At 41.2% G+C, this 25,304-nt stretch overlaps 1 protein-coding gene across 1 annotated transcript in view; it reads left to right on the top strand.

Moving 5' to 3' along the window:
• NTSR1 (neurotensin receptor 1) overlaps window positions 1-25,304 on the top strand; it is a 466,932-nt gene that overhangs the window by 276,613 nt on the left and 165,015 nt on the right. The window contains exon 2 of the mRNA XM_053716074.1: window positions 13,614-13,815. Coding sequence (XP_053572049.1) covers window positions 13,614-13,815 — 202 coding nt within the window. The remainder of the gene's footprint in view (window positions 1-13,613; window positions 13,816-25,304) is intronic.

Genomic DNA, 25,304 nt, shown 5'->3' on the forward strand with positions numbered 1-25,304 from the left:
TTATATGTGACAGGTGCAATGCAGGAGCACAGGCTGGTTATATGTGACAGCTGCAATTCAGGAACACAGGCTGGTTATATGTGACTGGTGCAATGCAGGAACACAGGCTGGTTATATGTGACTGGTGCAATGCAGGAGCACAGTTTGGTTATATGTGACTGATGCAATGCAGGAACACAGGCTGGTTATATGTGGCCGGTACAATGCAGGAGCACGGGCTGGTTATATGTGACTGGTACAATTCAGGAACACAGGCTGGTTATATGTGAATGGTACAATGCAGGAGCACAGGCTGGTTATATGTGACTGGTGCAATGCAGGAGCACAGGCTGATTATATGTGACTGGTGCAATGCAGGAATACAGGCTGGTTATATGTGACTGGTACAATGCAGGAGCACAGGCTGGTTATATGTGACTGGTGCAATGCAGGAATACAGGCTGGTTATATGTGACTGGTGCAATGCAGGAGCACAGGCTGGTTATATGTGACTGGTGCAATGTAGGAGCACAGGCTGGTTATATGTGATGCAGGAATACAGGTTGGTTATATGTGACTGGTGCAATGCAGGAGCAGAGGCTGGTTATATGTGACTGGTGCAATGCAGGAGCACAGGCTGGTTATATGTGACTGGTGCAATGCAGGAGCACATGCTGCTTATATGTGACAGGTGCAATGCAGGCATACAGACTGGTTATATGTGACAGGTGCAATGCAGGAACACAGGCTGGTTATATTTGTTTGGTGCAATGCAGGAGCACAGGCTGGTTATATGTGACAGGTGCAATGCAGGAACACAGGCTGGTTATATTTGTTTGGTGCAATGCAGGAGCACAGGCTGGTTATATGTGACAGGTGCAATGCAGGAGCACAGGCTGGTTATATGTGACAGGTACAATGCAGGAGCACAGGCTGGTTATATGTGACTGGTGCAATGCAGGAGCACAGGCTAGTTATATGTGACTGGTGCAATGCAGGAGCACAGGCTGGTTATATGTGACTGGTGCAATGCAGGAGCACAGGCTGGTTATACGTGACAGGTGCAATGCAGGAGCACAGGCTGGTTATATGTGACTGGTGCAATGCAGGAGCACAGGCTGGTTATATGTGACTGCTGCAATGCAGGAATAAAGGCTGGTTATATGTGTTTGGCGCAATGCAGGAGCACAGTCTGGTTATATGTGACTGGTGCAAGGCAGGAGCACAGGCTGGTTATATGTGACTGGTGCAATGCAGGAGCAGAGGCTGGTTATATGTGACTGGTGCAATGCAGGAGCACAGGCTGGTTATATGTGACTGGTGCAATGCAGGAATACAGGCTGGTTATATGTGTTTAGTGCAGTGCAGGAGCACAGGCTGGTTATATGTGACTGGTGCAATGCAGGAATACAGGCTGGTTATATGTGACTGGTGCAATGCAGGAGCAGATGCTGGTTATATGTGACTGGTGCAATGCAGGAGCACAGGCTGGTTATATGTGACTGGTGCAATGCAGGAGCACAGGCTGGTTATATGTGACAGGTGCAATGCAGGAGCACAGGCTGGTTATATGTGACAGGTGCAATGCAGGAGCACAGTCTGGTTATATGTGACTGGTGCAATGCAGGAGCACAGGCTGGTTATATGTGACTGGTACAATGCAGGAACACAGGATGGTTATATGTGACAGGTGCAATGCAGGAACACAGGCTGGTTATATGTGACTATTGCAATGCATGAGCACACGCTGGTTATATGTGACTGATACAATGCAGGAGCACAGGCTGGTTATATGTGACAGGTGCAATGCAGGAGCACAGGCTGGTTATATGTGACAGGTGCAATGCAGGAGCACAGGCTGGTTATATGTGACTGGTGCAATGCAGGAGCAAAGGCTGGATATATGTGACAGGTGCAATGCAGGAGCACAGGCTGGTTATATGTGACTGGTGCAATGCATGAGCACAGGTTTGTTATATGTGACTGATGCAATGCAGGAACACAGGCTGGTTATATGTGACTGGTACAATGCAGGAGCACAGGCTGGTTATATGTAACAGATGCAATGCAGGAGCACAGGCTGGTTATATGTGACAGGTACAATGCAGGAGCACAGGCAGGTTATATGTTACAGGTGCAATGCAGGAGCACAGGCTGGTTATATGTGACTGGTGCAATGCAGGAGCACAGGCTGGTTATATGTGACTGGTGCAATGCAGGAGCACAGGTTGGTTATATGTGACTGATGCAATGCAGGAACACGGGCTGGTTATATGTGGCCGGTACAATGCAGGAGCACAGGCTGGTTATATGTGACTGGTACAATGCAGGAACACAGGCTGGTTATATGTGACTGGTACAATGCAGGAGCACAGGCTGGTTATATGTGACTGGTGCAATGCAGGAGCACAGGCTGGTTATATGTGACTGGTGCAATGCAGGAATACAGGCTGGTTATATGTGACTGGTACAATGCAGGAGCACAGGCTGGTTATATGTGACTGGTGCAATGCAAGAATACAGGCTGGTTATATGTGACTGGTGCAATGCAGGAGCACAGGCTGGTTATATGTGACTGGTGCAATGCAGGAGCACAGGCTGGTTATATGTGACTGGTGCAATGCAGGAGCACATGCTGCTTATATGTGACAGGTGCAATGCAGGCATACAGGCTGGTTATATGTGACAGGTGCAATGCAGGAACACTGGCTGGTTATATTTGTTTGGTGCAATGCAGGAGCACAGGCTGGTAATATGTGACAGGTGCAATGCAGGAGCACAGGCTGGTTATATGTGACTGGTGCAATGCAGGAGCACAGGCTGGTTATATGTGACTGGTACAATACAGGAATACAGGATGGTTATATGTGACAGGTGCAATGCAGGAACACAGGCTGGTTATATGTGACTGGTGCAATGCAGGAGCACACGCTGGTTATATGTGACTAATACAATGCAGGAGCACAGGCTGGTTATATGTGACAGGTGCAATGCAGGAGCACAGGCTGGTTATATGTGACAGGTGCAATGCAGGAGCACAGGCTGGTTATATGTGACTGGTGCAATGCAGGAGCAAAGGCTGGATATATGTGACAGGTGCAATGCAGGAGCACAGGCTGGTTATATGTGACTGGTGCAATGCATGAGCACAGGTTTGTTATATGTGACTGATGCAATGCAGGAACACAGGCTGGTTATATGTGACTGGTACAATGCAGGAGCACAGGCTGGTTATATGTAACAGATGCAATGCAGGAGCACAGGCTGGTTATATGTGACAGGTACAATGCAGGAGCACAGGCAGGTTATATGTTACAGTTGCAATGCAGGAGCACAGGCTGGTTATATGTTACAGGTGCAATGCAGGAAAACAGGCTGGTTATATGTGACTGGTGCAATGCAGGAGCACAGGCTGGTTATATGTGACTGGTGCAATGCAGGAGCACAGGTTGGTTATATGTGACTGATGCAATGCAGGAACACAGGCTGGTTATATGTGGCCGGTACAATGCAGGAGCACAGGCTGGTTATATGTGACTGGTACAATGCAGGAACACAGGCTGGTTATATGTGACTGGTACAATGCAGGAGCACAGGCTGGTTATATGTGACTGGTGCAATGCAGGAGCACAGGCTGGTTATATGTGACTGGTGCAATGCAGGAATACAGGCTGGTTATATGTGACTGGCACAATGCAGGAACACAGGCTGGTTATATGTGACTGGTGCAATGCAGGAATACAGGCTGGTTATATGTGACTGGTGCAATGCAGGAGCACAGGTTGGTTATATGTGACTGGTGCAATGCAGGAGCACAGGCTGGTTATATGTGACTGGTGCAATGCAGGAGCACAGGCTGGTTATACGTGACAGGTGCAATGCAGGAGCACAGGCTGGTTATATGTGACTGGTGCAATGCAGGAGCACAGGCTGGTTATATGTGACTGCTGCAATGCAGGAATACAGGCTGGTTATATGTGTTTGGTGCAATGCAGGAGCACAGTCTGGTTATATGTGACTGGTGCAATGCAGGAGCACAGGCTGGTTATATGTGACTGGTGCAATGCAGGAGCACAGGCTGGTTATATGTGACTGGTGCAATGCAGGAGCACAGGCTGGTTATATGTGACTGGTGCAATGCAGGAAAACAGGCTGGTTATATGTGTTTAGTGCAGTGCAGGAGCACAGGCTGGTTATATGTGACTGGTGCAATGCAGGAATACAGGCTGGTTATATGTGACTGGTGCAATGCAGGAGCAGATGCTGGTTATATGTGACTGGTGCAATGCAGGAGCACAGGCTGGTTATATGTGACTGGTGCAATGCAGGAGCACAGGCTGGTTATATGTGACAGGTGCAATGCAGGAGCACAGGCTGGTTATATGTGACAGGTGCAATGCAGGAGCACAGTCTGGTTATATGTGACTGGTGCAATGCAGGAGCACAGGCTGGTTATATGTGACTGGTACAATGCAGGAACACAGGATGGTTATATGTGACAGGTGCAATGCAGGAACACAGGCTGGTTATATGTGACTGGTGCAATGCAGGAGCACACGCTGGTTATATGTGACTGATACAATGCAGGAGCACAGGCTGGTTATATGTGACAGGTGCAATGCAGGAGCACAGGCTGGTTATATGTGATAGGTGCAATGCAGGAGCACAGGCTGGTTATATGTGACTGGTGCAATGCAGGAGCAAAGGCTGGATATATGTGACAGGTGCAATGCAGGAGCACAGGCTGGTTATATGTGACTGGTGCAATGCATGAGCACAGGTTTGTTATATGTGACTGATGCAATGCAGGAACACAGGCTGGTTATATGTGACTGGTACAATGCAGGAGCACAGGCTGGTTATATGTAACAGATGCAATGCAGGAGCACAGGCTGGTTATATGTGACAGGTACAATGCAGGAGCACAGGCAGGTAATATGTTACAGTTGCAATGCAGGAGCACAGGCTGGTTATATGTTACAGGTGCAATGCAGGAAAACAGGCTGGTTATATGTGACTGGTGTAATGCAGGAGCACAGGCTAGTTATATGTGACTGGTGCAATGCAGGAGCACAGGTTGGTTATATGTGACTGATGCAATGCAGGAACACGGGCTGGTTATATGTGGCCGGTACAATGCAGGAGCACAGGCTGGTTATATGTGACTGGTACAATGCAGGAACACAGGCTGGTTATATGTGACTGGTACAATGCAGGAGCACAGGCTGGTTGTATGTGACTGGTGCAATGCAGGAGCACAGGCTGGTTATATGTGACTGGTGCAATGCAGGAATACAGGCTGGTTATATGTGACTGGCACAATGCAGGAGCACAGGCTGGTTATATGTGACTGGTGCAATGCAGGAATACAGGCTGGTTATATGTGACTGGTGCAATGCAGGAGCACAGGCTGGTTATATGTGACTGGTGCAATGCAGGAGCACAGGCTGGTTATATGTGACTGGTGCAATGCAGGAGCACATGCTGCTTATATGTGACAGGTGCAATGCAGGCATACAGGCTGGTTATATGTGACAGGTGCAATGCAGGAACACAGGCTGGTTATATTTGTTTGGTGCAATGCAGGAGCACAGGCTGGTTATATGTGACAGGTGCAATGCAGGAGCACAGGCTGGTTATATGTGACTGGTGCAATGCAGGAGCACAGGCTGGTTATATGTGACTAGTGCAATGCAGGAGCACAGGCTGGTTATATGTGACTGGTGCAATGCAGGAGCACAGGCTGGTTATATGTGACAGGTGCAATGCAGGAGCACAGGCTGGTTATATGTGACAGGTGCAATGCAGGAGCACAGGCTGGTTATATGTGACTGGTGCAATGCAGGAGCACAGGCTGGTTATATGTGACTGGTGCAATGCAGGAATACAGGCTGGTTATATGTGACAGGTGCAATGCAGGAACACAGGCTGGTTATATGTGACTGGTACAATGCAGGAGCACACGCTGGTTATATGTGACTGATACAATGCAGGAGCACAGGCTGGTTATATGCGACAGGTGCAATGCAGGAGCACAGGCTGGTTATATGTGACAGGTGCAATGCAGGAACACAGGCTGGTTATATGTGACTGGTGCAATGCAGGAGCACAGGCTGGTTATATGTGGCTGGTACAATGCAGGAGCACAGGCTGGTTATATGTGACTGGTACAATGCAGGAACACAGGTTAGTTATATGTGACTGGTACAATGCAGGAGCACAGGCTGGTTATATGTGATTGGTGCAATGCAGGAATACAGGCTGGTTATATGTGATTGGTGCAATGCAGGAATACAGGCTGGTTATATGTGACTGGTACAATGCAGGAGCACAGGCTGGTTATATGTGACTGTGCAATGCAGGAATACAGGCTGGTTATATGTGACTGGTGCAATGCAGGAGCACAGGCTGCTTATATGTGATTGGTGCAATGCAGGAGCACAGGCTGGTTATATGTGTCTAGTGCAATGCAGGAGCACAGGCTGGTTATATGTGACTAGTGCAATGCAGGAGCACACGCTGCTTATATGTGACAGGTGCAATGCAGGCATACAGGCTGGTTATATGTGACAGGTGCATTGCAGGAACATAGGCTGGTTATATGTGTTTGGTGCAATGCAGGAGCACAGGCTGGTTATATGTGACAGGTGCAATGCAGGAGCACAGGCTAGTTATATGTGACTGGTGCAATGCAGGAGCACAGGCTGGTTATATGTGACTGGTGCAATGCAGGAGCAGAGGCTGGTTATATGTGACTGGAGCAATGCAGGAGCACAGGCTAGTTATATGTGACTGGTGCAATGCAGGAGCACAGGCTGGTTATATGTAACAGGTGCAATGCAGGACCACAGGCTGGTTATATGTGACTGGTGCAATGCAGGATCACAGGCTGGTTATATGTGACTGGTGCAATGCAGGACCACAGGCTGGTTATATGTGACAGGTGAAATGCAGGAACACAGGCTGGTTATATGTGACAGGTGCAATGCAGGAGCACAGGCTGGTTATATGTGACTGATACAATGCAGGAGCACAGGCTGGTTATATGCGACAGGTGCAATGCAGGAGCACAGGCTGGTTATATGTGACAGGTGCAATGCAGGAGCACAGGCTGGTTATATGTAACTGGTGCAATGCAGGAGCACAGGCTGGTTATATGTGACTGGTGCAATGCAGGAGCACAGGGTGGTTATATATGACTTGTACAATGCAGGAGCACACGCTGGTTATATGTGACTGGTACAATGCAGGAGCACACGCTGGTTATATGTGACTGGTGCAATGCAGGAGCACAGGCTGGTTATATGTGACTGGTGCAATGCAGGAGCACATGCTGGTTATATGTGACAGGTGTAATGCAGGAGCACAGGCTGGTTATATGCGACAGGTGCAATGCAGGAGCACAGGCTGGTTATATGTGACTGGTGCAATGCAGGAGCACAGGCTGGTTATATGTGACTGGTGCAATGCAGGAGCACAGGCTGGTTATATGTGACAGGTGCAATGCAGGAGCACAGGCTGGTTATATGCGACAGGTGCAATGCAGGAGCACAGGCTGGTTATATGTGACTGGTGCAATGCAGGAGAACAGGCTGGTTATATGTGACTGGTGCAATGCAGGAGCACAGGGTGGTTATATGTGGCTGGTACAATGCAGGAGCACAGGCTGGTTATATGTGGCTGGTACAATGCAGGAGCACAGGCTGGTTATATGTGACTGGTACAATGCAGGAACACAGGTTGGTTATATGTGACTGGTACAATGCAGGAGCACAGGCTGGTTATATGTGATTGGTGCAATGCAGGAATACAGGCTGGTTATATGTGATTGGTACAATGCAGGAATACAGGCTGGTTATATGTGACTGGTACAATGCAGGAGCACAGGCTGGTTATATGTGACTGTGCAATGCAGGAATACAGGCTGGTTATATGTGACTGGTGCAATGCAGGAGCACAGGCTGGTTATATGTGATTGGTGCAATGCAGGAATACAGACTGGTTATATGTGACTGGTGCAATGCAGGAGCACAGGCTGGTTATATGTGACTGGTGCAATGCAGGAGCACAGGCTGGTTATATGTGACTAGTGCAATGCAGGAGCACACGCTGCTTATATGTGACAGGTGCAATGCAGGCATACAGGCTGGTTATATGTGACAGGTGCATTGCAGGAACATAGGCTGGTTATATGTGTTTGGTGCAATGCAGGAGCACAGGCTGGTTATATGTGACAGGTGAAATGCAGGAGCACAGGCTGGTTATATGTGACTGGTGCAATGCAGGAGCACAGGCTGGTTATATGTGACTGGTGCAATGCAGGAGCAGAGGCTGGTTATATGTGACTGGAGCAATGCAGGAGCACAGGCTGGTTATATGTGACAGGTGCAATGCAGGAGCACAGGCTGGTTATATGTAACAGGTGCAATGCAGAAGCACTGGCTGGTTATATGTGACTGGTGCAATGCAGGATCACAGGCTGGTTATATGTGACTGGTGCAATGCAGGAACACAGGCTGGTTATATGTGACAGGTGCAATGCAGGAACACAGGCTGGTTATATGTGACAGGTGCAATGCAGGAGCACAGGCTGGTTATATGTGACTGATACAATGCAGGAGCACAGGCTGGTTATATGCGACAGGTGCAATGCAGGAGCACAGGCTGGTTATATGTGACAGGTGCAATGCAGGAGCACAGGCTGGTTATATGTAACTGGTGCAATGCAGGAGCACAGGCTGGTTATATGTGACTGGTGCAATGCAGGAGCACAGGGTGGTTATATATGACTGGTACAATGCAGGAGCACAGGCTGGTTATATGTGACTGGTGCAATGCAGGAGCACACGCTGGTTATATGTGACTGGTGCAATGCAGGAGCCCAGGCTGGTTATATGTGACTGGTGCAATGCAGGAGCACATGCTGGTTATATGTGACAGGTGCAATGCAGGATCACAGGCTGGTTATATGCGACAGGTGCAATGCAGGAGCACAGGCTGGTTATATGTGACTGGTGCAATGCAGGAGCACAGGCTGGTTATATGTGACTGGTGCAATGCAGGAGCACAGGCTGCTTATATGCGACAGGTGCAATGCAGGAGCACAGGCTGGTTATATGCGACAGGTGCAATGCAGGAGCACAGGCTGGTTATATGTGACTGGTGCAATGCAGGAGCACAGGCTGGTTATATGTGACAGGTGCAATGCAGGAGCACAGGCTGCTTATATGCGACAGGTGCAATGCAGGAGCACAGGCTGGTTATATGCGACAGGTGCAATGCAGGAGCACAGGCTGGTTATATGTGACTGATACAATGCAGGAGCACAGGCTGGTTATATGTGACTGGTGCAATGCAGGAGCACAGGGTGGTTATATGTGACTGGTGCAATGCAGGAGCACAGGGTGGTTATATGTGACTGGTGCAATGCAGGAGCAGATGTAAAAAAAACATTAAATTCAAATTGGTCCGAGAAGTTACAATCATCCAAGTTGTGTCAGGAACTCCTGAGTAACCAGCAGTGCAGGCTGAGACCAGGAAGAACACAGCCATTTCCCAAGGGCGAAAGACCCTGTTAGCAAAGCCCTCTACAAACTTTGAGAGACTTAACAGATGTGATGGATCTAAAGACTGTGCATTTTGTGGTTGGAGATTAGGGAACATGGGCAGAGCTAGGATCATTTAACACATGATATGGGAGCCTCAAGTTTTATTAAAAATAACAAAACAAAAAACCTACAAATAAATCATTGAAAGAGAGAAAGTAATGTTGAGCTTATAATATAGGATTGTCCCATACTTTGCAATACAAGTGGGAGCTATACAATAATATGTATGAAGGAATAAGCATAGGGTAAGAAACAGGCAAGGTGCATGGAAATAATACACAAATTAACGTTTGACTGAGTGTCTTTCAGTGAATTATACAAACAAATCTCACAATAGTTGTTCTGGTAGGTTCAGAGGAACATTCTGTTTTAAAGAAGAAAACAGCATCACAGATATCCACTGTGCAATGCAGCAAAATGACTTGTCTGGCACTAGTTGCTGAATCTTAATCTATATTGTATCTACCAAAGAGATCCGCATTTAAAAAATAATGTAAAAAAAAAAAAAACTGCTGCATTATTTAAAATATTATTTAAAAGAAAGAAAAAAAAAGCTTCTTAGTTTTTATGTTTTATATCAGGGACATAATACTAATATAGAACATTGTCCCATTGTGCTCTGTATTAACCAATTAATAATGATATCCTGTCATCTCTCCCTAAATATCTCTTTCCCTGGGACACTCAGTGGTAACATAAAACCTTTTTCCGTAACCGCTTGATATTTTTATGGAATTCAGCTTTCAGTCTTTATGACTGATGGACTTGCGTGAGCATCAAATGTCATATTGACTGTGCTTTTTAAAAGGTCAAACAAATGTACGTTTTGAATACATAATGTTACATACAGATATAAAATACCACAGACATATGAACAAGAAAACACGTAACAGAATTTCATGTTTCAGGTGTTGCCTACTCCCTTGTACACAGTAGATGTGTTTGATAGCAACGCTCAGGATATTTTAATAGACTAAGCATGACACAAGGTGCTTCTTTTGTGATCATTGTTATTGTGTGCTCTGTGTTACTTACCAATACCTACTTTACCACATTCAATTAAAGGGATATTACAGCCAAAATTAGAAACCACATGGGTTCATTTCGGTATTGAACAGAAGCAATTTTGTAAAATACATGCATTAGCAAAAATGCTTCTAATAAAAGCTATAGCTGTTTCAAAAGTGTATTTAAGTATGCAACGTGCACCAGCATTTTAAACACAACACTTGTTCGGAGAGCCTAGGGTGCTTGTACCATCTGGTAATGACTCAATTTGTTAATTGCTGACATGATACAAGCCCCACTGATGATCTGAGCAGCTACATTTTTTAAATATGCATATGCAGTGAAAAATGTTAACTCTAAAACAGTGATTACTCTTAATAGAAGCATTTTTGCCAATACATGTATATTGAAAATATGTTTCTATTCAAATATGCAATACATCTATGTGCATTTATATTTTGACTGGAATGTCCCTTTAACATGAAACCCAATGTTTCGTTTTTCATGTTTCTTTTTCATTATTCAGAAAGAGAATGCAATTTGAAAAAACTTTCCAATCTACCTCAATTATTAAAATGACTTAATTATCGAGGTATTCTTTGTTGAAGAGCATTACTAGGTAGGTAGCATGTCTAGGTAACTATATGGCAGCAGTTTTCCAGGAGTACTTTTGCGCATTAGGGGCCAGATTACAAGTGGAGCTCTAAATATCTCTTGGATGCAATAGATTTTAGCGCTCAATAATTTAGCCAGTATTACAAGTTAATCGCAATGCGAACACAAGCTCGCGTTTGCATTTCTAGGTAGCATTGCACTCATGAGAGCGCGCTTCCATAGGCTCCTATGGAAGCCTCATTCTGATGCCATCACAGACGGTATTAGAACCTCACGCAACGAAGGGGGGGTAAGTCACGCAGCGATGGGCAGTATTTTTAAATATATATGTATATGCTGATATACATATATATTTATGTGTATGGGTTTACATCCCCCTCCCACCAACTTTAAAGCCCCAAAACAGCTTAATGCAGTTTTTTTTATTAAGAAAAAATGTTAGATTTTTTTTAATAAAAAACTGCAATGCCCTCTATTTTGAGGGCATTTGGGTCAGTTTTGTAATGACTGGATAATTTAGCGCTCCACTTGTAATCTAGTCCTAGATGTCAGCAGTGTTTGTACAATGTAGAGTGCTGTTAAAACTTCATTGTTGCAAAATTGCTACCATATAGTTTTCAAGACATGTGCATGTTTCTGAGTCTATCTATCTGCTTTTTAACAAAGAATACTGAATGAAAAAGTAAATTTGACAATAGAAATAAATTGGATAGGTTTTGTTTTTGTTTTAAATTGCATCTAAATCGTGAAAGAAGCATTTTAAGCTTCATGCCCCTTTCTGGTTCAAGTGCTTGTTTAGTAAGCGTATGTAACTGCCTTGCAATTGTGATCTCTTGTAGCCTATAAAGCATGTTGGCCCTTAAACTGCTTGGTATAACTACAGTAGCACAGTTACTGCTCACCATACTATTGTTTTTTTCTATTGTGCCTGCAGCTCTCTTTAAAGCTAGTCTCTTATTTTAACCCTTTACAAGCACTGGTTACTAAAGCTCTGCGTCTTCACTCTGGGCGCCGCCATCTTGTAATTTAAGTATATTCACACAAGAAGTCATGGGCATTCACAGATCAGTGATATTGTTGTCTTCTTCTGGTCCAACCTTATTGTTCTCTTTAATTTAGTGTGCACAATACAGAGCAGGAGTTGTACATTTTTGCAATGGGTATATTGATCTTTATTATTTCTGAGCCTTTTTATATTTGTTTTGTAACTTTTAAACTGTGTAAAACTGCAAATAAAAGCCTCTGTTTTCTGTTGTGTAAACTAAACCAAAGCGCAAGGTACAGCTGTCAAAAAGTCAGTAGCAGCACTGATCTGTGAAACACACTGCTTGCATCACAGGATGCAACAATACTCAGGCTACAAGATGGCGGCTCCCAGTATAAAGATTTATAGCTTTACCAACTGGTCTCTGCAATGGGTTAAAATAAGACAGCTTTAAAAACACTACAATAGTGAGTAGTAACCATATTTCTGAAGTTGTACCCAGCAGTTTAATGTCCCTTTAATTTGAGCAGCTTTTTTTTTTAACTATACTTGAAAGCTCCTACTGGTTTTCTAGGTTCCTGTATAATATGCATTTGCACAGGACACCTCTATGTATGGTTCCTCCCTTAAACTGACACTTATGACACCATATCCAGATTGATTCTACATACATCCCACCCTGATCATACTAGACATTGCTTCAAGACACTTTTCACCCTCGGTCAACTCAAAACAGGCTACTAAAACCTCCTACAGACTGGCTCCATCAATTCTTCATTCAAAGCATTATTCTAAAAATCAATGCTATCTCTGGCACCAAATCATACAGTGCGTTCTCATAACACGTCTTTCTGATAAACTCTACAGAAAAATTCCTTATATCTACATCTGATTAGCTGTAACCACAACCCTTGCACCATAGGGAACGCTTCTGACATCTCATTATGAAATTCACTGTCATATCTTCCATTAGGCAAAGAAGGCAGTTGTCTTTCGTGCTTTCATTCAGATTAATTACTGTCTCACAGGTTGATTTATGTAGATTTGCAATTTAAAACCAAATCATGCAGTTACATATTCAACCTAAGGCAACTTTTAAGAGAGTAATAACTGTATAGAATTTGAGGACTTGCTTACATGAAAATGCTGATTTGTGGCAGAAAAGTGCTCATGCCAAGAAAAAGTACAGGATTCTAATGTTATGTTTAGAAGCAACAAACATATTCTATTCTATTTACAGTGTGTATAGATGTACAATTAATCAAGCAAAATGCATGAAAGAATCATTTAGTAAACAGCTGAATTTATAACTATAATAGCAAAAGTATAGGGTGGTTTTTGACTTCATGAAAATATTGTGCTATGCCTGTGTACAGTTTTCTCCAATCTCCTAATCTCTGCTCTCTTCTCTTCACCAGGTAAATACTTTCCTGTCCTTTGTGTTTCCAATGGTTGTCATCTCAGTACTGAACTCCATCATTGCCAACCAGCTAATTATTATGGTCAAGCATGCGCACCAAGAGAACCAAGTGTGCACCATTGGTGGGCAGCAGACTGTACTCAGTATGTCCATGGAGCCCAGTCGGATCCAGTCGCTAAAGCACGGAGTCCGAGTCTTGAGTACGTATGTGGCGGATAATCAGCCTAAATTTTTATCTTATCGTCTTGTCTGTTCTTGAACTAAATTAATGAATTACTTAATATGTTCCACACTGTAAAGTGACATGAGATCTGAAAATCTTGTGTGTTATCATGTCTTGGTGATTAATTTTTCTTCCCTTACTTTCTCATTGTGTGTTATTATTGCCGGAATATTGCTTGGCTTTACCTCAGTTTTGTTAGAAATTCAGCAAAAAGTAAATTTGATAAATTTAAATGAAGGAAAATAAAACAGTGCTAAACTGGAAGGTACTAAGTAAGTTTTTAAACAGTTTTATACTGGATTTTTATATCAGTATCTGTGCATATTCTTCTTTATAGTAGTGTCTATTACATGCAGTTATACAAAAATTGGTGTATACTGTCCCTTTAAGTGGTTTTGTTGATTAAAATCTTACTGCAAACTTCTAGATGGCTTTTAATTCTGATGTGAGGTATGATGTCTTTATTTTTCATAAAGTAGTCTTTGCATTGTTTCATTGGCTCCATAATTTCAATATACAAAATGTGGAGCAAAATATCCTTTTGGTTGTTGAGCACTCATGAAAAAAAAATTATTTCATAAATAAACCAGCTTTAAATAAAATGATATCACAAAAAAAACTAATATGTGTATATATATATATATATATATATATATATATATATATATATATATATATATATATATATATATATATATATATATATATATATATATATATATATATATACTAATTATAGGTACACAGAGACATGGATTAGAACAGCAAAAAAAAATTGGATAACTGTAATACACTGTTTTGACAGTTTAAAATTGTATATGTTTTTTTACACTTTTTACATTTGTGAGCATGTTAAAGGGACATGATACTTGAGCATTTTCTCTGTTCTATCTAAAAGTTTACTAAAGAGCCTGCCTTTTGAGAAATGGATATTCCTGTGCTGAATAAACCATTTTTTTCTGTGGGAGTTGTCTTTGCCAGCCAATGAGCAATAGTCTCAGTACTTAAATCCACTTTTCTTTTTTTTTAGTTTCACCTTACATTTTAACAGCTTTCACTTCACCTTTTTTATGCAAAAAGTATTTTAATAATGTATATTTAATTGCTGCCCTTTTATATGCGTGTTAAACAAATCACATCAGCAATAGGTCCCTTTAAATTAGATTTTCGTCTCAGTGCTATATATCAAATTGGGGGGCCAAGCAATGCCTGTCAAAAGATGTTTACAAATAAAAGAGCCATAAAAACTAAGCACTAGGCAAACTCTAGTGTTTTCTTTTTATATTTTAATATGATTATTAATGTTGTCAACTGCTAACAAAGGGCCAAATTATGAGTGGCGCGTTAACAGTTATGTGTTAGCGAAAAGGGGTTTATTACGGCTGTTTGTGTGCGTCGGGTTTATCACTCTTGTTACAAGTCGAAAATAAATGCGATTGCTCTCAAGACACTTTTGGCTCACGATTTACGCTAGAATTATTAACGTGTCCTCAGAGCCCTGGTTAACTGTTTTGCAAAAGAAAAAAGTGTCACAAAGCACATCAAAAATTAGTAGTGAATATACCCTTGCGGAGGTATCAATTTCCAATATCTTACAACAAGACAAAATTAAACCACAGACAGAACTGATGGAATGGGATCAGACTATCTTTGCATCTTGGTTTAGATATGCACAAATCACGCATTACCTAAATACACATTAGGAACGAGGGGCGTTGTCCAGACACAGGACACCATTTGAGGTGTTGTGTACGATGCATCAGACACCGACTCACCTCATTTCACAATTATATAAGATCCTTCTGACTAGAGGTGGATCAGAGCTCCCGACGTATGCGGAAGCTTGGCAAACGGAGCTAGATCTGGAGATATCTACTAAAGAATAGGCAAAGATCTTCTCAAGAGCCAAGAAAGCCTCAATATCTGCGAGAGTGCAAGAAATGCACTTTAAGCTTTTAAGTCGGTGGTACCTGACTCCTCTAAGACTACACAAAATCTATCCTCAGGCAAGTAGGGAGTGCTGGAGAGGCTGCGGAGAGGAGGGATCAATCCTCCACATCTGGTGGAACTGCCCTCATATAAGGCCTTTCTGGGAGGGGGTGCTGGGAGAAATGAGCAAACTCTTGAAAATTATAATTCCCCCAAAAACAACTTACCTGATATCTCATGGGTTCCCTAAAATAATCGGGGGGGACAAGTATCTTCTTTTTTTACTGATGCTAAATGGTGCTAAGGGACTTATACCAGCCCACTGGAAAAGCCCACAGACCCCAAGTGTGCAGGAGTGGAGGGCCAGTGTGGGGGATTTGCTTAGACTGGAACGCTATCATTTTCTCAAAACCGGGAAAATAGCCACGCACGAGATAATGACATTGACTTGGGAGGGCAAGGGACTGTGATTGCTAGACTCTCAATATAACACTGACTTCACAACTACCCTGACATCACCTCGCCCCGCTTCACGCTCCTTTCTCCCTCCCTCTCCTCTCCCCTCTAACCCTTCCCCCCCCCCTTTTTTTTTGTCTCTCTCCCCTTTCCCCCTCCCCTTATTATACACCCCTTATATTCTTATCTTACACTCCTACAGATGGTAAAGATAGTGAGATGCTATTAAGGGATGTTACTGTAAATAATGTGAGTAGTACTTCTCTTTTTACAGAGGAAGAGGTTTCATGGGCTTTATCAAAAATAAAAGTTAATAAGTCTGTGGGTCCAAATAATATTCATCCAAGGGTTCTAAGAGAACTTCGATCCGTAATAGCTACTCCATTAGCTGATTTATTTAATCAGTCACTTCTAACAGGAGTTGTTCCAAAAGACTGGAAAATTGCCAATGTAGTCCCTCTTCATAAAAAGGGTAGTAGGGAAGATTTTGCTAACTATAGGCCAGTCAGTTTGACCTCAATTGCAGGGAAATTAATGGAAACTCTTTTAAAGGAAAGACTTGTATCTTTCATTCAGACAAACAACTTAGAAGACAAAGGACAGCATGGTTTCATTGCTGGAAGATCATGCCTGACTAATCTAATGGATTTCTTTGACCATGTAACTAAAATAATAGACCAGGGAGGAGCCGTAGATGTTGCATATCTAGACTTTAGCAAAGCATTTGACACCATTCCACAAAACAAACTTATTCACAAAATGTATTGCCTTGGAATAGATGCTAAGATTGTTAAGTGGGTAGAATGCTGGCTTAAAGATAGACAACAGAGGGTTTCAATTAATGGAGTACATTCAAATGAGGCATCAGTTACTAGTGGTGTTCCCCAAGGGTCAGTTCTTGGGCCTGTTTTGTTTCCAATGTTCATAATTGATATTGGAAGTGGGCTTAAGGGGAAGGTTTGCTTGTTTGCTGATGATACAAAAATTTGTAACAGGGTAGATGTTCCAGGAGGAGTTGATCAAATGAACTGTGATATTAATAAACTAGAGGACTGGTCAAATAAATGGGATCTGAATTTAATATTACCAAGAGCAAAATTATGCATATAGGATCCAAAAACCCAAAGGCCGATTATAGTCTCAATGGTACATTACTGACTGTAATTAAAGAAGAAAGGGATTTGGGAATTATTATTTCAGATGATTTAAAATTTGGTACACAATGCCACAGTGCAGCCAGCAAAGCCAGTCAAATGCTTGGTTGCATTGGAAGAGGTTTTAGTAGCAGAAATAGCAAGGTTCTTATGCCACTTTACAGATCATTAGTTAGACCAAATCTGGAATACTGTGTACAGTTCTGGAGACCATATCTTCAGAAAGATATAAATAAACTAGAACCTGTCCAAAGGAGGGCTACTAAAATGGTACATGGTCTAAAATATAAAACGTACAAAGAAAGACTCTATGATCTAAATATGTATAGTTTAGAGGATAGAAGGGAAAGAGGTGACATGATAGAAAACTTCAAATATATGAAGGGATTTAATAAAATAGAAGTTGAAAGCATTTTTCACAAAAAAATAAATGCCAAAACAAGGGGTCACAATCTAAAGTTAGAGGGTAGCAGATTCAGGAGAAATTTAAGGAAGCATTTTTTTACAGAAAGGGTGGTGGATTCATGGAATGAACTTCCATTTGAGGTGGTAAACACAAAGACTGTAAAGGAATTTATAAATGCCTGGGACATGCATAAGGCTATCCTAAGGAAAAAAGTAACATGTAATATGGGCAAACTTGATGGGCCTTTTTGGTTCTTATCTACCGTCAAATTCTATGTTTCTATGTTTAGGTTTATTGGATTAACAGAAAATGTGCAATATGCATCAAAATGAAATTAGACAGGTGCATACATTTGGGCACCCTTGTCATTTTGTTGATTTGAATACCTGTAACTACCTAGTACTGATTAATTGGAACACACAATTGGTTTGGTGAGCCAATTAAGCCTTCAACTTTATAGACAGGTGCATCCAATCAGGAGAAAAGGTATTTAAGGTGGCCAATTGCAAGTTTTTGTTTTCTTTGACTCTCCTCTGAAGCGTGGCAACATGGGGGCCTCAAAACAACTCTCAAATTACCTGAAAACAAAGATTGTTCAACATTATGGTTTACGGGAAGGCTACAAAAAGCTATCGCAGAGATTTAAGCTGTCAGTGTCCACTGTGAGGAACACAGTGAGGAAATGGAAGACACAGGCAAAGTTTTTGTTAAGGCCAGAAGTGGCAGGCCAAGTAAAATATCTGAGAGGCAAAGGCAAAGGATGGTGAGAACGGTCAAAAACAGCCTACAGACCACCTCCAAAGACCTACAACATCATCTTGCTGCAGATGGTGTCACTGTGCATCGTTCAACAATTCAGCGCACTTTGTACAAGGAGAAGCTGTATGGGAGAATGATGTGGAAGAAGCCTTTTCTGCACACACACGCCACAAACAGAGTTGCTTGAGGTATGCAAACGCACATTTGGACAAGCCAACTTAATTTTTGAAGAAGGTGCTGTGGACTGATGAAACAAAGATTGAGCTATATGGTCATAACAAGGGGCGTTATGCAGGGCAGCAAAAGAACACAGCATTCCAAAACAAACACTTGCTACCTACAGTCAAATTTGGTGGATGTCCCATCATGCTGTGGGGCTGTGTGGCCAGTGCCGGTACTGGGAATCTTGTTAAAGTTGAGGGTCGCATGGATTCCACTCAATATCAGCAGATACTTGAGAATAATGTTGAGGAATCAGTCACAAAGTTGAAATTACGCCAGGGCTGGATATTTTAACAAAACAATGACCCAAAACACTGCTCAAAATCTATTCTGGCATTTATGCAGAGAAACAAGTACAATGTTCTGCAATGGCCACCCCAGTCCCCAGACCTGAATAACATTGAAAATCTGTGGGGTGATTTGAAGCAGGCTTTCCATGCTCGGCAACCATCAAACCTAACTGAACTGGAGATGTTTTGCAAGGAGGAATGGTCCAAAATACCTTCATCCAGAATCCAGACACTCATTACAGGCTATAGGAAGCATCTAGAGGCTCTACTAAATATTATTGTGATATTTCTGTTGGGCTGCCCAAATTTATGCACCTGTCTAATTTCGTTTTGATGTATATTGCACATTTTCTGTTAATCCAATAAACCTCATTTCACTACTGAAATATTACTGTGTCCTTCAGTTATTTGATAGATCAAAATGAAATTGCTAATACAAACACCCAATTATTTATAAATGAAAATTATGGAAATTGTCAGGGGTGTCTAAACTTTTGCATACAACTGTATATATATATATATATATATATATATATATATATATATATATATATATTCATATATGTGCACATATGTACAGGTAGCCCTCAGTTTACGCCGGGGTTAGGTTCCAGAAGGAATGGTTGTAAATCGAAACCATTGTAAATGGAAACCCAGTTTATAATGTAAGTCAATGGGAAGTGAGGGAGTTAGGTTCCAGGCCCCTCTCAAAATTGTCATAAGTGAACCTAATACATTATTTTTAAAGCTTTGAAATGAAGACTTTAAATTCTAAACAGCATTATAAACCTAATAAAATAATCACACAACACAGAATATATAATTAAACTAAGTTAAATGAACAAAAACATTTGCTAAACGGCATTATAAACCTAATAAAATAATCACAGAACACAGACTTCACTTGCATTTTTCTGCAAACAGTTCTTTCTATGCATTCCAATCTGGACTGATTTATAGACAGGAAAATCTTGTTCCTTTGAAATCTGCTCAATAGCTCAGGTCTGGTTAAACTGATTAATTTTAGCTTTCTTGGCTTTGCTGCAACACAAGCGGACAGCTCACCTACTGGCTATTTTAATAAAAGCACTGCTTCTCAATGCTTTTCAATAGCAGTCACATGACTGGAAAAAAAGGTTGTTATTCTGAAACGGTGTAAATTGAACCGTTGTAAAACAAGGGCCACCTGTATTTATATATGTATATAAGTATTTACAGACAAATATACACATATAAATACATAAATACACACATATAGACATACATAGAAGTGCATTGGAACACTTTGCAGTCAAGCAGATGAAGAAAATTTAAAAACATATTTATGCAATATTCAGATTTAAAAAGTGTTATATAGTGTATTTACTATAAAAAAAATCACATTCCAATGTTCTCCACATAGGGTAATATGTTCTAAGTATTTTAAAATAGATATTCCTATATATCTGTATGCATATATATATATATATATATATATATATATATATATATACATATATAGTCATGTATATATATATCTATATACATATTGTGCTATGTCAGAACATTGGAATGTGAAATATTCATATTTTCATGTCGGGTTAGTGAACTTGAGAATATGCGATCGGGTTACATGTAGGGTGTTAGGTTTTCTCCCCTTTGTTTGCTCCATTGACTTCTATGGGGAATACTTTATTGCGTGCACGATATTCTAAGTTCAGCTATTTACGTACATTGGGTTAGTGCACAAGCAAAAACAGTTTGCTTTCAATTTTTTTAACACAAGCGCCACTTGACACGTGCAAAAACCTTACTTCTAGCACCAGCGTTAAATACCGTTCCACTTGTAATCTGGCCCAAAATCAGATACCAGTTCATTCATGATCCAAAAGCTATTTGGTTATGACAGGTGCTAACAAGATGACTTTACTGCATGCAATGAGAATTAGAGATGAAATTATTCATGACCCAGCTGTTTTATAGTCATCTTTAGCAAGCTGAGAAATAAAGAAGCAGGAAATAAACTTTATCTCTAACCTTATAAAACTGCGCATAGGACTATTAGCTTGCCACTGTTAATGATGTTATTATACTAGTGTTCATATTCGTTGCCATTTTGCCTTTATTGTGAGAGGAAACTCTGCAATCAGTGATCATTTGTTTGATAATACTCATTACCTCTTCTCGCTACACAGTATGCATAAGACAGCGATATTAAAAGGAGATGAACCTAAAAAAAATATTTTGTAATTCAGACAGAGCATGCAACTTAAAAAAAAAGCTTTCAATTTACTTCTATTTGCTTTGTTCCTATGGTATCCATTGTTGAAGAGATATCTAGGTAGACATCTGGAGCACTACATTGCAGGAAATAGTGCTGGCATCTAGTGCTCTTGTAAATAGATAATGTTCTTGCAAAACTGCTGCCGTATAGTGCTCCAGACACGTGCATGCTCCTGAGCTTGCGTCCCTGCTTTTCAACAAAAGATACATAGAAAACAAAGAAAATGTGATTATAGAAGCAAAATATATAAAGTTGTTTACAATTACATACTCTATCTGAATCATGAAAGAACAATTTGGGATTTCATGTCCTTTTGAACTCCTCTTGCATTTGTGTTAAATTGTTATTTGTTTCACTATCCCTAGAGAAATCAAAATGCAAAAACTGTAACCTAGGTTTTCAGAATACTGCCCATTGTTTAAACAGTACAATAGATATTTAGGTAAGTATACAACTGTGTTAAAACTTCAAATATACTGAGTGTATTAGGGAGAAGGTATCAAGAAAACCCCTTTATATTAATTATTATCGGGTGCAGACCCTGTAAACAAGTACATTTACAAGATTCAAAGAAGAAAGATAGGAGAGGTCACAGTAGTGTTCTCTACAAAATAGACAGGGATTTCAGCACTCCGTTTTAGTAGACAATTATTTATTTAAATATTAAATTCAATGCACACGTATGTAAGAATTCATTTAGAAATAGGTGTTCCAGGCCTCTACGCAACCAAACAACTTCTGGGTCCCCTAAACCAAAACCACACAAAATAGTTGTAAATAAATAAATTTATTAGTGCAAACAAAAAGAAAAAAATCAATGAAAAAATCACAAAATCACATACATTTAAAATACGTTTTGTACATTAAATGCATAGATAAAGCTGGCCAGCTCACTAAGGTTAATATGATGCAGATAAATACCTAAACATAGGTAATTGAGTTCTTAGGCAACACCCCTACCTGTGTACCAACAGGAATCTGCTACCATGGATAATAATGGGGATCCATGCGTAATCACTCATTTAGGGCACAAATGGAAATGACAACACCTATCTCACAGGGTAACCCAAACAAGTTAGAGAGGCTTGTTACCTTGTGTTAAAACTTCCCTTGAAAGAGATCGCTGCCTGCCCCCGTTCTCCCCAACAGTATAACTTAAAGTGTAGATGCAAAGGTGGCGTTGCGGTGTCTCTTAGGGATATAGCTGGATTCCAGGCTTTGTCCAATGTAGGACTATTTCCACAGGGAAACTACTGGAAAACAGCCTTTATTTCAAATCACCAACAAGCCTTCAATAGAAAAACAGCTCTATTTATTCTCTATTTATTGAAAACAAAGCTAAAACAGCTCTACGCGTTTCAGCAATAATTATGCAGAAGAGCAAAATAAAATCACGTTGAGTAAGCTGTGATGTCCTAGCAACATAACCTCCTATATATATGATGCCAATCTTGCCTGCCTACCTCTCCACACACCTCCTTCAAAGATGTTCTCAATGCAGTTCTTGATGTAAACTACATTGAGAACATATATATAGGAGGTTTTGCTCTTGAGAAAGGCATAATTATTGCTGAAATGCATAGAGCTGTTTTATCTTTGTTCTTAATAAATAGAGCTGTTTTTCTATCAAAGACTTGTTGGTGATTTCAAAATAAAGGCTGTTTTCCAGTAACTTTCCTGTTGTCCCTATATCCCTAAGAGACACAGCACCGTCACCTTTGCAGCTACACATTGTTTAAACCATCTACCTGATTTGCAGCATTTGCAAGTTACAGGTTTTGCTTTTTGGCCTCAATAGGGAGGGTGGGACAAGCTGAAATTTTACACAAAAGCAAGAGGTGTTTAATGTTGGATCCAGTTGCCTTTGTTGTTTTTTCAATAAACTTTTAGAGAATTCAGGGAAAATAGGGGCCAACAAATTTTGAAGCATAACCAATGGAGATTTTATTTTTTATGTTTCAAATCCATTAAATCCCTTTTTTATTTTAGTTTGTAGGCTGCTCACTTTTTCTTATCAAATGTCACTCATAACAATGTCATACTGACACCTGAAACGGTTTAGCTTTGCATGTATTGGGGTAGGACTAAAATGCAAAAGGCGTAGAGTTTGAGTGGTCCATGAACAGACTGCACTTTTTCAGGGTGAAGTCTTGGTTCTTTTGGACAGGGTTTAAGTGTTTTAATTCTGGGATTGAGTGGTACCAGGTTTACTTGTTTGTCTAAGTGTTTTAGTTCTTAGATTGAGTTGTATCAGGTTTACTTGATAGTCTAAGTGTTTTAGTTCTTAGATTGAGTTGTATTAGGTTTCCTTGATGGTTTAAGTGTTTTAGTTCTGGGATTGAGTGATATCAGGTTTACTTGATAGTCCAAGTGTTTTAGTTCTTAGATTGAGTTGTATTAGGTTTACTTCATGCCTTACGTGGTTTAGTTCTGGGATTGAGTGGTACCAGGTTTACTTGATGGATACTGAGACATATATAGAAGGCAGGATAGCAGAAGAAGTGTCTTGAGTGAACTTTATGCAGTGGAGGGCTTCTATCACTCTTTAATATTACATGGTTTAATTCATTAGAGCATGTAATTTAAGACTAGCTACCCTAACCTACCGCCACCCCCCACATCGCTTACACTAAATAGAACTTTTTTACCCCTAAACCGACATCCCCCACATCGCAAACTATATAAATAAACTATTAACCCCTAAACCGCCATCCCCCACATCGAAAAGTAACTAAATAAACAATTAACCCTTAAACCGTCATCCTCCCACATCGCAAAGTCATAAACTATCTAAACCCCTAATATACCACTCCCTAACTTAACCAAAAATATCAAACCCAAAAATTACAAAATAAATCCTAACTACCATAAAAAAATTAAAATATTGCCTGTAAAAATAAATAAAACCTAATCTTTCCTTTTAAAAAAAAATAACTAATCTATAAAAAAAAAAAACTCCCAAAAACACAAAAAGCCTAACACTCACTGCAAAGTTGGTACTCACCAATGATGATGGTGGCGGCACTCCATCTTCATCAAATCTTCATCTAGGCGGTCCATCTTCTAACTAACAGTGGCGGTGGTGACTGCTGTGACGGGTTGGTCTTCCTCTTCAGAACTTCAACATGGAGTGCCTCTTCATGCAGTCTTCAGCCGCACACTGAATAGTGAATGCGAGGTACCCCTTTTATATGGGCGTACCCTTGCATTCTTATTGGCTTATTTGAATCTTCAAATTCAAATCAGCCAATAGAGTGAAAGGAAAAGATTATTTTTTTTTGCTGTTTTTTTTTTCACTTTTTTTTCTCCATTGATTTCTATAGGGGAATACATGCACATACACACACAAATTTGAAGTGAATGTAAAGTTTAATGAATAAGTGGTATCTAAAAATACTCTTAAAAACAGGGGCACTTTCATTCATTAAACTTTACATTAAAGCTTCTTTTTTAAAATACTTACCTTTTCTTTATGGAAAGCAGATCCGCAATCCTCCGCTCGCAGCTCCTGCTGTAGTTAGAACAGCAATGATGAATCCTGCTTCCTCCAATCGTTGTGTTGCCTCATGAGCTGGACGCCAAATGGGGCACCCAACGATTGGAGGAAGCCAGATTCGTCATCGCTGTGCTAACTATGGGGCCCATTTATCAAGCTCCGGATAGAGCTTGAGGGCCCGTGTTTCTGGCGAGCCTGCAGGCTCACCAGAAACACCAGTTATGAAGCAGCGGTCTAAAGACCACTGCTCCATAACCTGTCCGCATGCTCTGAGCAAGCGGACAGACATTGTCGCAATTCAACCTGATCGAGTACGATCAGGTTGATTGACACCCCCTGCTGGCGGTCGATTGGCCACGAATCTGCATGGGGGGTTGTTGCACCAGAAGCTCACAGGAGCTGCTAGTGCAATGCTGAATACGGAGAGCGTATTGCTCTCCGCATTCAGCGAGGTCTGTCGGACCTGATCCGCACTGTCGGATCAGGTCCGA

This window comes from Bombina bombina, chromosome 1, assembly GCF_027579735.1.
Source record: "Bombina bombina isolate aBomBom1 chromosome 1, aBomBom1.pri, whole genome shotgun sequence".
Lineage (NCBI taxonomy): Eukaryota > Metazoa > Chordata > Amphibia > Anura > Bombinatoridae > Bombina > Bombina bombina.